The sequence below is a fragment of the Choristoneura fumiferana genome, chromosome 3 (genome assembly GCF_025370935.1).
Source record: "Choristoneura fumiferana chromosome 3, NRCan_CFum_1, whole genome shotgun sequence".
NCBI lineage: Eukaryota > Metazoa > Arthropoda > Insecta > Lepidoptera > Tortricidae > Choristoneura > Choristoneura fumiferana.
In genome coordinates, this window is record NC_133474.1 from 14,601,581 (window position 1) to 14,614,936 (window position 13,356).

Consider the following 13,356-nt stretch of genomic DNA (forward strand, 5'->3'; position numbering starts at 1 on the left):
TATGATGCTTTTAGCTCTTATAACGATTGGACTGACAAATCCCATGGGATCATAAAATTTTATATAAGCTAAAGAATAGCCCGTTTGTTAGTACATTCTATCAACGCCTCTGGACTGTTAATGGTGAAGCAGTCTTGTTTTACATAAGTTTTATTACTAAAGCTTTCATACTAAAATTATCTTTGAAAGTCTCGCCTCACTGAATGTGTTCAGCTTCAGTATATCAGAATAAGATAGCTGGAGTATTAGTGCCCACTTATGTAAATTTTAAGCTTCCATATTTCTAACAATCACACAGTTGCGTTTAGCTCAAGCCAAGTGGCATATAGAACATGAATATAAAATATCATCCACATAATGTACCCAAATCGAATAATATAAGGATGCAGTTGGCAATTCATTCCCATACCTTTGTGCAAGTCCAATTAAGCAGCGTGAATGGGACCTTGTGGCCAAAGTAGCTTGAGACTTATTACCGTATGTGACAGTATCAAGACGAACATTTTATAGTTTGACTGGGTGTCACACATAAAAAATGTTTTGGAGTTATGTTTGCTGTGGGTTTTACTAATACATTGCGAAAAAACATTTCTTTATATCAGAACTCAAAGAAAACTCTCCTATTCCTGAATAATTAGCACAATATCAAATAATCCTTTTGAACTGTCAGGGCCATTTATAAAAATATCTGTTTACGTTTTGCAAGAAACGAGCCGGCCGCCGGCGCCGCCCGCGCCGCCGCCGCCCTTCACTTGCCAACAGACGCCGAGGACGTAGGACGTTTCTCTTGTGCTTGATCTGTTCCTTTCTTTTATTTTTTATTTCATTATAATTGTTCAAAGCAAGTCGCATTTTATTTTACTGAAGCATATCTTCAACAAATTTGGCGACCGTGAAAATAAGTTGCTAGTAGCAACGCCAAACCTGCATATTCGTCGGATTTCGAGTACCAACGGAAGACCGCTACTCGAATTTGAATTTCAACGGAAAAGAAGACAAAGGAATTTTGAGTTTGGATTGCTGCGTATGCTGCCTTCAAGCCCTTGGTTGATGCGGACAAGATTGCTGAGGAGTGCTCCCGAGGGAAGTTGGCTATATCCTACCTATTTCCACTTTTTTCCTCTTTTATATGTGTAAACGACTCGCCGCTCCGAAAGTGTTAAGATAGTTAATTTCTAGCTAACGCGTAATTATTTTCCTACATTCACCACTTCGGCTATTGCGCTAATATCTACCTACAAGTAGTCGCTACGCAAAATATTATTCCCAGTTCGCATAATTTAAAATTTGCTCTTCTCTTCTAATTGATTCTATTTTCTCGTTAATTTGCTTAGCCAAGCACCTTCATAAATATATCTCGCCTTTTATTTGGCTATCTCTTTACTACTTATCTACCCACCTACAATAAAAAACGTACCTATTTTATTAGATATTTAAACTATTTGCCGAAAGTTCCAGATAAAACCCTCACGCGCTAGCGAAGCGCGATAGAAGTTCCTTTCGGTGCTGCCGGTGGTCGCTGGCCGCGCTGCCGTGCTCGGCTTGAGCAGCTGATTGTGGACGGCGACGGTCGAGGTACCACGACCACACCTTACCTTTTTTGGAAGGGTTTGGTCTGTTTTTCTTTATATCTACCTAATTCATTGCGTATTATTTATTGTTTTAAATCTAAACATGACTTTGGAAGAAAGAGATACGGACTTAAGGGATTTATTAAAGAAACGTAGCATTATAAAGGGTAGATTAACAAAATTTAAAGATCATGTAAATGTTTTAAACCAAGTGGGTGCAAACAAGTTAACGAATGTTCAAATTAAAGATCTATCCATGCGCGTTGATAAATTCCAAGAATTATTGTCCGATTTTACCGACATCCAATCGGAAATTGAATTAAACTCTGCTACTATAGATGAGCAGTTAACAGAGAGGGAGTTTATCGAAACTCAATTCTTTTCTCTTCTTTCCACAGCTCAAGTGTTGATAGAATCGTCGAGTTCTAATAAAACTTCTAGAAACACCGAAAGTGTTTCGAACGAAAGCCAATGCTCACATCCTTTAAATGCTATAAAACTACCTACTATTTCTTTGCCATCATTTGATGGAGATTATTTGAGATGGCTCGAGTACCGAGATACTTTCGATTCTCTTGTTAATTCAAATGATTCAATACCATTGATCAATAAATTCCACTACCTAAGGTCTAGTTTAATGGGTAGTGCCGCTGTCGTGATTAGGTCCATTGAGTTTACCGCCGATAATTATAAAAATGCGTGGCAAACTTTGTGTCAAAGGTACAACAATAAAAATATTTTTAATAAATAATCACCTTAAGGCCTTATTGAGCATAGATCCTATTGCAAAGGAATCATTTAAGGCATTGAGGTTTCTTATTGATCATATCTCTAAAAACTTAAGGTCTTTGAGCACACTGGGCCTTCCTACTAAGCAGTGGGATGTTTTAATTATATTCATGGTCTCATCAAAGTTAGATTCCATCACGGGTAGAAAGTGGGAAGAACATAAAAATAATCTATCGACATTGCCAACCCTAGACGACTACTACACGTTTTTACGTAACCGCGCGGATATTTTGGAAACCGCATACTGTAATAGATCTGATAATAGGCATGAACATAAACCGAATTTTCAACATAATAAATCGGTAAGAACCTTTTTTTCCGCCGTCGACCCGAACACGAGACATTTGTGTGTTATTTGTAGTCAAGGTCATCTCGTTTATGAATGTTCAAAGTTTAAGGACTTGAATTATAATGACCGAATGCGCGAAGTTTCTAAGTTCAAATTGTGCAGTAAGTGTTTACGTAGTGGTCATAACACATACCAGTGTCGGCTAAAGGGTTCATGTCAAGTGTGTAGAGGAAAGCATAATACTTTATTACATAAATATAGTGTTGACAATGCGGCGCCGGAACAACCCGCGCCGAATAAAATGAGCAGTGCCACCAGTGGGCCCCAGCCCGTTACGTTAGCAGCAATAACGATGACGCACTCGCTCCTGTGCACGGCGCAGGTACAAATTACTAATGAAAACAATAACAAAAGTGTTGTCGCTCGGGCATTATTAGACACTGGTAGTCAGTCGTCCTTTCTAACAGAAAATATGAGGAATAAATTAGGGTTCAATAAACAAAATAACTGTTTAAGTGTTTGCGGTCTTAATAATATTAAGACTGATATTTCAGGTAGTTGTGAAATAAAATTAAAATCATGCTTTACTGCATTCACGACGCAAGTTTCTTGTTTATTAGTGCCGACTATTACAGGTGTTTTGCCAGGCACCGAAATAGATATAAACCAATTAGGTATACCTAGTAATATTCAACTGGCAGATCCTAGATTTTTTCAGCCTTCTCCTATAGATATATTATTGGGGGCTGACGTATTTTGGTCAATTATAGGCACCAATCAAATCAAATTAGGTGTTAATATGCCTACTTTACAAGAATCGCAGTTGGGATGGTTAATTGCCGGCCCCGTAGGTATCAACACATTTAAGGCGAAGGTCAATTGTTATTTCAATCAAATTAATTTAGACAATTCTCTTAAGAAATTTTGGGAAATTGAAGAACTACCTTCGGAATCGAAATCATATTCATTAGAAGAACAGTTTTGCGAGAATCATTTTTTGGAAAATACTAGTCGTTTGGAAAATGGCAGGTTTTGTGTAAAAATGCCATTAAAGGAACTTGAATCTAATCTTGGGGATTCTTTTTATCTAGCAAAAAAGCGATTCTTAAATTTGGAAAATAAATTAAATAAAAATCTTCAATTAAAGGAACCTTATTCAAAATTTATAGAGGAATATCGAACTTTGGGCCATTTAAGCGAAATACAACGCCCAGATTTTGGATATTACCTCCCACATCACTGCGTTATACGAGAAAAAAGTGAGACAACGCGTTTAAGAGTTGTTTTTGATGGATCGGCAAAAACATCGTCAGGAAACTCGCTTAACGATATTCAGGCTATAGGTCCAGTCGTTCAAAGTGACTTATTCTCAATTTTACTGCGTTTTCGTGGGCACCGCTTCATTCTTCTCGGTGACCTGGAGAAAATGTACCGGCAGATAGTCCTGCATCCTTCTCAGCGTCATCTACAGCTAATACTTTGGAGGGGCTCATCTTGCATAGACCGTGATCGTGATGATAACATAAAAATATTACAATTAAATACTGTAACGTATGGCATGGCCTCTGCTCCTTTTTTAAGTACTAGATGTCTACTACAATTAGCTAATGAATGCTCCGATAAAAACATAGCCAATATAATTAAAAATGATTTCTACATCGATGATTTGAATACAGGGGCAGAGACCGAAAGCGAGCTACAGTACTTATATAAAAATGTTAAAAAGGTATTAGAATCGGCAGGCTTCCCCTTAAGAAAAATTCGAACTAACTGTTCGCAGGCCTTTAATAATGACGATGCGATCTCCGAGTTAGTCGATTTAACCAAAGAGTCGAGTGTATTGGGCTTAAGTTATTGTCCTAAATCGGATATAATTCAGTTCTCGGCAAATATCGAACTACCCCCAATTCCCACTAAAAGATCGGTCATCTCGACGACTTGTAAAATATTTGATCCGCTAGGTTTAATTTGTGCGGTTATTATTAAAGCCAAGATATTCTTACAGCAATTATGGATTGAAAAGTTAAGTTGGGAAGAGCCCATTCCACCAAAGCTTTTAGATATTTGGTCTAATTTTATTAATAATTTACATTTAATATCAAGTATAAAAATTAAAAGAAATGTTATGTGTAAAAACCCTATATCAATCGAATTACATTGTTTTGTTGACGCATCAATGCAGGCTTATGCCGCGTGTGTTTACTTACGTACGATTAACATAAACAATGAAGTTACAGTGAACCTGTTATGTGCAAAGGCCAGAGTTGCTCCTTTAAAACCTACAACAATTCCAAGATTGGAATTATTAGGAAATTTGTTAGGGGCACGATTATGCTCTAAAGTGATAAAATCTTTACGCTTTAAGATAGGACAGAAAACTATTTGGACTGATTCTACCGTTGTACTTGGTTGGTTAAAAACAGATGTAAGACAACTAAAGATGTTTGTTTGTAATAGGGTTAACGAAATTAACGAACTTACATGTGGTTTCCAGTTCAGACACGTACCTACTAGTATGAACCCAGCTGACCTGGCCTCGCGAGGGGTCGATCCTCAGGATCTGTCCTCTTCTTCCTTGTGGTGGGAGGGTCCTCCTTTCCTCAAGGAGGAACAGGCCCAGTGGCCACAGCATTCATACACAACGAATAAGTTACCAGAGATAAAAGTAAATTCATTGTCATTAATATCGACCGTGCGTGATCGTGACCAGTCTAATGAGGATGACTCATTTGTTGACTTTAATAGGTACTCCACTTTTGTTAAATTAAATAGAAGTTTTGCGTACGTTTTGCGTTTTGTTAATAACTGTCGTATAAACAAACAAAATCTATCGGGTCCGCTTATTTCAGATGAATTAAATAACTCATTAAATATTTTAATAAGACTTAGCCAATTAAAATCATTTCCTAATGAAATACAATTACTTGAACATGGAAAAACCCTGCCAAGTAAGAACAAGTTGTTACCATTAACGCCATTTATAGATTCAAATGGAATTGTTCGAGTGGGTGGTCGTTTGAATAACTCAAACTTTGATTTTGATAAAAAGCACCCTATATTGTTAGACTCGAAACATCATCTTACTAAGTTAATTATGACTAACGAACATGTACGGCTATTCCACGCAGGTCAACAATTACTGTTAGCATCAATTCGCGATAAATACTGGCCCATAGGAGGTAGGTGCTTGGCCCGGCGAGTAGCGCGGCGATGCGTCACCTGCACCCGGCTGCGCGCGGACACGGTGCAGCCAATAATGGGTCACTTACCTGAGGCGCGTACTAACGCAATTTTTCCCTTCTACTCGTGTGGAATTGACTTTGGGGGACCGTTCATGATTTGTAGCCGTAAGGGCCGAGGTAACCGTATAACTAAATGTTATTTAAGTTTATTCGTTTGCCTTAGTAGCAAGGCAGTTCATTTAGAGTTAGTTAGTGATTTAAGTACTCAAGCTTTTATTTTATGCCTACGCAGATTTATATCGCGGAGGGGTCGACCATTGGAAATATATTGCGACAATGGTCGAAATTTCGTCGGTGCTCGCAATGAGTTAGGTAGGGTATTGAGATCTAGCCGTCAGTCAGTCTATGAATTTTCTAGTAATGAGGGAATAAAATTCGTCTTCAGCCCTGCTTATTCGCCACATTTTCGGGGAATTAACGAGGCTGGCATAAAATCGGCCAAGTTTCATTTAAAACGCGTAGCTGGAAATGCTGCCCTGACGTTTGAGGAGCTAGCGACGTTGTTTACACAAATAGAAGCCATTCTAAACTCGCGCCCGCTGTCTCCTCTCTCGTCCAATTGTACTGATCCCTCTCCTCTGACCCCAGGCCACTTTTTGATTGGGAGACCACTCACGTCTATTCCTACAATGCCAGTCAACGCAACTAGACCCAACAGATACGAGCTGATCGAAAAGATACGCCAGCACTTCTGGGAGCGATGGCGGCGAGAGTACATCTCCGAGCTGCAGCAGCGCACCAAGTGGCGCACTCCGCAACGCGAGCTCGCGTGCGGGGACGTGGTCGTGCTCAAGGAAGACAACCTGCCGCCCCTCCAGTGGCGGTTAGGACGCGTCTGCTGTCTACATCCTGGCAAAGACGGAGTCAACAGGGTGGCTGATGTAACGACTTCAAAAGGCGTTATTCGAAGGGCTGTTAACAAGATGTGCCTTTTACCTACTGATGAACCCCAGGACGATGACCAGGAGAATTAAGAAAGCCGCTACCAGGCTTGCTACTAACTTGAAAGCTATGCTATGGCTTTCAACGCCCCCGAGGATGTTTACGTTTTTGCAAGAAACGATCCGGCCGCCGGCGCCGCCCGCGCCGCCGCCGCCCTTCACTTGCCAACAGACGCCGAGGACGTAGGACGTTTCTCTTGTGCTTGATCTGTTCCTTTCTTATATTTTTTATTTCATTATAATTGTTCAAAGCAAGTCGCATTTTATTTTACTGAAGCATATCTTCAACATATCATTTAATGAAACTTTTTAACTAGTTCTCTATTGACGTCATATACCACCCTAGTAGGCGTGCTTTTATCTGCTCGTTATAACGGATGATGCGGTAAAAAATAATAGCGGTCCTCATTAATTATATGAATTTATTGTCACATAGTGACCATGTCCAAGCTCAACATATTCATGAATGAAGTCTGATAATCAGTAAGTAGTTTACGTTCTTTGCAATCGTTTTTCGAGGCTGAGAAAACCTGTGCAAAGCTAAGTCAAATGAACTACCCAAAGTTTCATTAATTTTATTTGTCTCGACCTTGATTGGCAAATCGACTTGAATTTATTATTTTCTAATTTACAGAATTAGCAAAAATGTTTCGGCTAACTCTTGCTCTGAGTCCTTTTCTATCAGCAGTTCGGGACTCGCTCAACATCCCATAGTCGTTTGATACTGTCACTAACATCTGATTCACATTTAGCACAAAAAAAGTGATACAACCTGATTTTTTATGATGTCTGAAACTAACGCGCCTGCGACGACGTGGCCAAACTTGGTGTAAGGATGCACGGAGTTGAGGCTGAGCTGCTTTTCTCGGTCATTGCACAGGTTGTGTGCTTCTTCAAGCGGTAGAGGACCTGGAAAAAACGTCAGCCCCAATCAGCATATTATTTCTGAAGGTTGGTTAAATGTTGTATCAGCTAATGTGACACCAGCGGGAATATTATTCCATCCATGCTGATTGCATTTGTGGTAATTGACATGTAATTTTTCCACCACATGACAGTTTACTAAGACTTTATATTGGGATGTCAAAGAATGCACTTGTAGGGAATGCAATAGCTAATCTTGCTCTGTTCTGCGTCACACCAATGAGGTTAATATCAGATCGCTCAGGGGTAAGCCCTAAGACCTCAATAGCTTTTGTGGTGATCAGTGACACTTGTGAGCCCGAATCTAAAATACACTTGACATGCACCTCCCTACCACTTTGAGTATATAATTTTACTCTCGCTGTCGGAATTAAAAACATTGCTTGCGGAGGCCCCCGACAGGAGCACAACTGGGTTGCTTTCGCTTTCTTCATCTTGTGCAGAAGGGTGTGATGAGGTTTTTTGCATATTCCACACCGAAAGTGGAATCTACATTTACCCACATGAGGATTTAACATGTAGTACACAAGTTAAATTTCTTCGCAAAGGAAACTCTTTCCTTTGAAGGTAACAATTTGAATTTTGGGCAAGAATATAATTTGTGATCAAAACACTTACAGTGTACACATTCCATGAGGTCTTGGCTGCAGCTGCTAACGCTACCTTACTCTTGACAGACTGCACTGAAGAAGGCTGGCCTCTCCCTGGCCCTGCATTGTCAGGATGGGTATCCGTGTTTTCCAATGCAAGAGCACGCTTGTCCATGTACGCCAAAAATTCTTCAATCGTCGGCTCCTGCTTTGATCGCGCTCTAATTGGAATGAACGCGAGCTGTACGCGTCGATCTTACGCGTTAAAATTCCCAGCAGCACAGGATCCCACGCCTCCACTGCCGCATGCAAATTTTTAAGTGCAGCTAATGTTTGCCGCACTACTGAAACGAAATTCCGTATGTCGTTAGCGTTGGGATACTTAGGCAATTTATTTAAATCTAAAAAGAGTGTTTACGTACTCAGAAACGTTTTATATTTGTTAAAAAATTTTCATCTAACAACTGCCTTGCCTGAGGATAGCTCTCACTGACAAGTGGGAGATTTTTTACCAAATCATACGGCTCGTCTTTGAGAAAAGATCGAAGGTAATACAACCTTTGTACATTATCAAGCGACTTGTCGTTGTGAATTACCGAAGTAAATATTTGTATGAAGGCTACATAATCCGAAATTTGCCGAAAAGGTCGGTATGTTTATGCTAGGTAATTTAGCTCTAGGTTTACTACTGCAACCTGACTCCAGGCACTCTGTTCAGCTACAGAACTACTAGTTTTAATACGTTCGTTGAATATTGCTAAACAATCAAAATATTTATTTTCAACCTCCGCATAATCTTCTTTGTCCTCCGAATCCAATGATATGATTTGTTTATTATACACCTCATACTCCTTAAATGCGTCGCATAGTCTTTCCCGTTTCGCAATTAGGGTCTCGGGATGGCAATTTTCCATATTAGATTCGGAGGACACGAAAGAAAATAACCTAGTTATTGTACCTTTTATATAACCTCGTTTGGCGATCATTTCTTTGGCCTCCATCGTATTGTATGTACTGTACTTATTCCAGTAATTATATCACAATAAGCGCTAATACAATAAAATTTTAGAAATAAACTGCAAACTAAACACGCGGGGCGACACAAAATGGCGAAGTTCCTCTGTTGTTCACTCACGCGTCTTCGCTCGTTCGGTTCGAGTAGGGACGGGACGCCGTCAGTGCTGCCAACCTTCGCAACTGCCCGCGCGCTTGATTGATGAACCTATCGAAAAAGCTTCTTTTTCTGTCTTCAAACTGGAACGTATGCTTAAAATATCTTGGTTTTAATGTTTTCTTTCTTGATAATGATGCTGAATTATTTTCGCAGCAACTTATATGATGAGATGAAAGTAGGACAAGAATTAATTAAATCGTTGTTTTCGTTGCTCATTCACGTTTCTCGGCTCAAACCTGAGATGCATTTATCGCAGTATTCGCAGTAGGTATCGGCGGTACTGTATGGATTGCACTTCTTGCTTGCAGATTCTGAGACAATCGCTGTGTTGGGCTGGGTCTTGTACTCGCAAAATCTTCTGTCTGTCTTGACGGTGAGAATGGACCAATGTTGGGAGCGTGGACTGTAAATTGTGTTTGTTTCTTCCCAAGAAAAAGTCTTTGCACTGTATTAGAAGATTTATTATGCTAAACACCAACACTTTACACAGTTAGACAGGAGCAAAAATATAGAACTGAATTGTCTTATTAGACGTAGAAAAACATGTTATGGCCGATGGGCGACCGAAGTATCAGAGAAAAAAGTTCTGCCAACATTAACGCTAACAAACTCTTGTGTTGCCAGCAACATGCTGCAACATTACAGAAGAATGCTGCTTCTTAACCATCACGTCAGTCGAAGTTCGAAGATTATGATTGGTTTTTAGGAGTCTTTAAATAAGCAACCTGAGATATGTAGCATGGGAAAAATTCATGTCTAAATTCCTGTCCAGCAGTAGTGTAGGGGTTATAGCACGCAGCACGGAATGCTGAGGACATGGTTCGATCCCAGTGCTGGTCTCTTTTTCTGTTTTTCTGTGCATCCATGTCTCAGTTTGTATTTTCGATATCGAAAAATTATTTTCTTACACTAAGTGTTTGCAGGTGGTAGACCTTGTGCAAGGTCCGCCGGATTGCTACCACCATCTTGCTCGCTAATCCTGCCGTGAAGCAGCAGTGCTTGCACTGTTGTGTTTCGGCGTGGAGAGTAAGACAAGCCGGTGAAATAACTGGCACTTGAGGTATTCCATCTTTAGGCCTCTAGGTTGGCAACGCATCTGCAATACCTGGTGTTGCAGTTGTCTATGGGCGGTGGTAATCTTAACATCAGGAGACCCACTTGCTCGTTTGCCATCAGTCGAATAAAAAAAAAAAAAGTGTATTTTATCAAAAAATTACAACAAATGTGAATTGTCATCACGAATGTTATATATATTTCAATGAATGAAAATACTATCCTAATTGGTTTTATTTGGTCGAGCATACAGAAAATATTGTCACTTTTACTCTAAACCCCTCGTAATTAAAATAAAACAGCCAAAGACTATTTTGACAAGTCCCAACATTCATGGCTACATTACATTGATTTGTCTTAAATACCAGTGTGCATAAAAATGTAGTAAGATAGAAGGTAGTAAAAAACATACTTTAATAGCCTAAATTTAGTCTTATTTTGCTCTCGAGTTAACTGCAAAAACTCGGTGGCGTGCGGATTTCCCACCCCAAGGGCTTCAATAAACCTGGACAAACTTAATTAGACCTAACAGACTGTAGTTGCATTTTATATTTACTTTCATGAGCTTGCTTATACCTAATGTAATGCTAACGTTGGCAACAAACAATTGGCTTAGCCAATTGTTTTCTTGTAAGATTTTATATCTTGTAAGCGTTTATTTTTGGCTTTCAACTTATTTTTTTTTTAGTTGGCAACCAGTCGCCTTAGATTACCTAGTGTAAGCAATTTCTCCTTCATCACTTTGCTCTCAAACATTCTAACATTGTTTGCAATATTTACGTGATTACTAGTCAAGCTATGTAACTGAGTTGCAGGAGTAACGCTTCAATGTCGTTACCGTTACCACAAAAATTCATTAACGCTTCTACCTTCGGGCCTCGGAATTTTAGTTATTCTGTTAACGTAACGAAGTATTCCGACCCCATGAGGGACCTTGATATGATCCCTAATTATTAACAGTTCGCCGTGCTATTGGGATCGTGTTGATCGTGTTGTTTTGGATAGGTAAAGTGCGCGGTTAAATTTGTACGTGGAGTTGAATTTAATTTCAAAATTTGGAAGTTTATCAATGAATTTTGCAAGTTATTTGCAAGTTTGTTGAGATGTATACCAGACTTAGCTTAGACTAACTACTATACTGTAGTAACTCATGAATATAGTTTGTGTTGCATTATTAATGAATTATCCACAAAATAATGTATCAAACTATCCTTCGCAAACCAGTATTAAACTTAAAAATAGATCCCAACTTTTAAACAAAACACAAACGCCGTAAATCTCATTGTTACCCGAGTTCCATTCACCCAAGTTCAGATATGAACGTCAACTAGGTGATCCTACGAAATTCACAACTCCCTTCTACTGGTAAAAGTTAACGTAGTCAAAAAGTTACCCGCAAAGTGAGCTTTTACCCCGAAGTTTCAGGTAAACTTCCAAGTATTGCGGACGCACTGTACCTAAATCTTTTTTCAACTAGCTTAAGGAGGTTGTTTTATAAGGAATCGTTTATTACGTTTTCAGGCTCTAGTTTCCACGTAGACCTAGTGTGAATTGAGAACTTCACACATAACCATTTTTTTTTTTTGCGTATGTAAACCGATTTCCTAACAGTTTTTTAAAGAAGATTTCGAAAAACTTAAAGCGTGTCTGGCACGAACTCATGATCCTCTGTTTGAGAGGCCTTAGGTCAAACATAGATCGATTTGAATTGGAATTTAAAATAATGTTCATCCGTTTGTCCGTCCGTCCGTACCTATCTCATGACCCTTTTTTGTCAGAGAAGCGTGAAGGTAACTTGAGGTGCAAACTTAAATAAAATTAAAATACTCAAATTTGATATTCCATGGGGGTCCATATCGGCTAGCATACTTGTTAAAAGTCAGAATGTAATGTATATCAGAATGATCATTGTCATAACTCTTTTTTCTCTGAATCCAATAATTGTTCAGAATTTTTATAAATAGTTTTCTATAGGACGACCATTTAAATTATTCAGAACTTAAGCTTAAAAGTATGACAAACGATGATTCGGACAAAATTACGGTATGGCTAGCGAAGAGTACCTTTGCGAACTTTGGCGCTCCCATTTCTTGGAGAAGTGTAAAAATCAACTCAATCAAAACATAACGGGCTACTGCTATGGGGTGCAGCACAGATGCACATAAACTGTTTGTTATGCAAAAGAAATGTCTCCGAATCTTAGCAAATATCTTGCCAACAAATAGCTGTAGACCATACTTTAAAAAGCTTATTATTGACACTCCCCTCTTTGTATATTTTGAAAGTAGCGTTGTTCGTCAGAAATAATATCCACCTTTTTTAAATTTTTCAAATAACATGCGACGTAAACTGACCTAGTTCTCCCTGAACCAAAATTAAGTATTTTTAAAACGGTCCATATTACAAAGCAATACAATTATACAATAGAATTCCATAGATTTAAGAAGTGAACAAATAGCACATCCTTTAATAAAAATTTAAAAAATTCCTATAGAATAAATGTTACTACCGATCTCGGAATTTATGGAGGATGGTTTGTAATAAGTGACCTCTCACGTCACGCACGCGCACAACGCATTATTTGCTACAAGTGGGAAAATGTTTCTGATCTCAAGTGATATTTGATGTTCCTTTATTAAGTTAAGTTATTGTAAGGATTCATTAATTAATATAGGTACAGAAAATAGTTTTTGTAAAAGAAAAGATTTTAAAATAGTAAATACATAGATAATAACAATTATAACAACAAATGCTATACCCTACCAGGTTCATGTTAACTTTAA

General features: G+C 38.7%; 2 protein-coding genes and 1 pseudogene across 3 annotated transcripts in view; 1 reads left to right on the forward strand and 2 right to left on the reverse strand.

The window, feature by feature from the left end:
* The window catches only part of LOC141426691 (E3 ubiquitin-protein ligase MIB1-like), a 297,594-nt gene that overhangs the window by 259,347 nt on the left and 24,891 nt on the right, over positions 1–13,356 (reverse strand).
* LOC141426690 (uncharacterized) lies at positions 1,305–7,116 on the forward strand. Of its 2 annotated transcripts, none has more exons than XM_074085798.1 (2): positions 1,305–1,575; positions 6,480–7,116. In XM_074085798.1, exon 2 carries the CDS (start codon positions 6,521–6,523, stop codon positions 6,863–6,865), a length of 345 nt encoding a protein of 114 aa, XP_073941899.1. In that variant the 5' UTR covers positions 1,305–1,575; positions 6,480–6,520; the 3' UTR covers positions 6,866–7,116. The 2 variants fall into 2 exon arrangements, with proteins under 2 accessions (XP_073941899.1, XP_073941900.1); XM_074085799.1 differs by lacking the exon at positions 1,305–1,575 and adding an exon at positions 2,316–3,031.
* On the reverse strand, positions 7,628–9,595 carry LOC141445693 (uncharacterized; annotated as a pseudogene).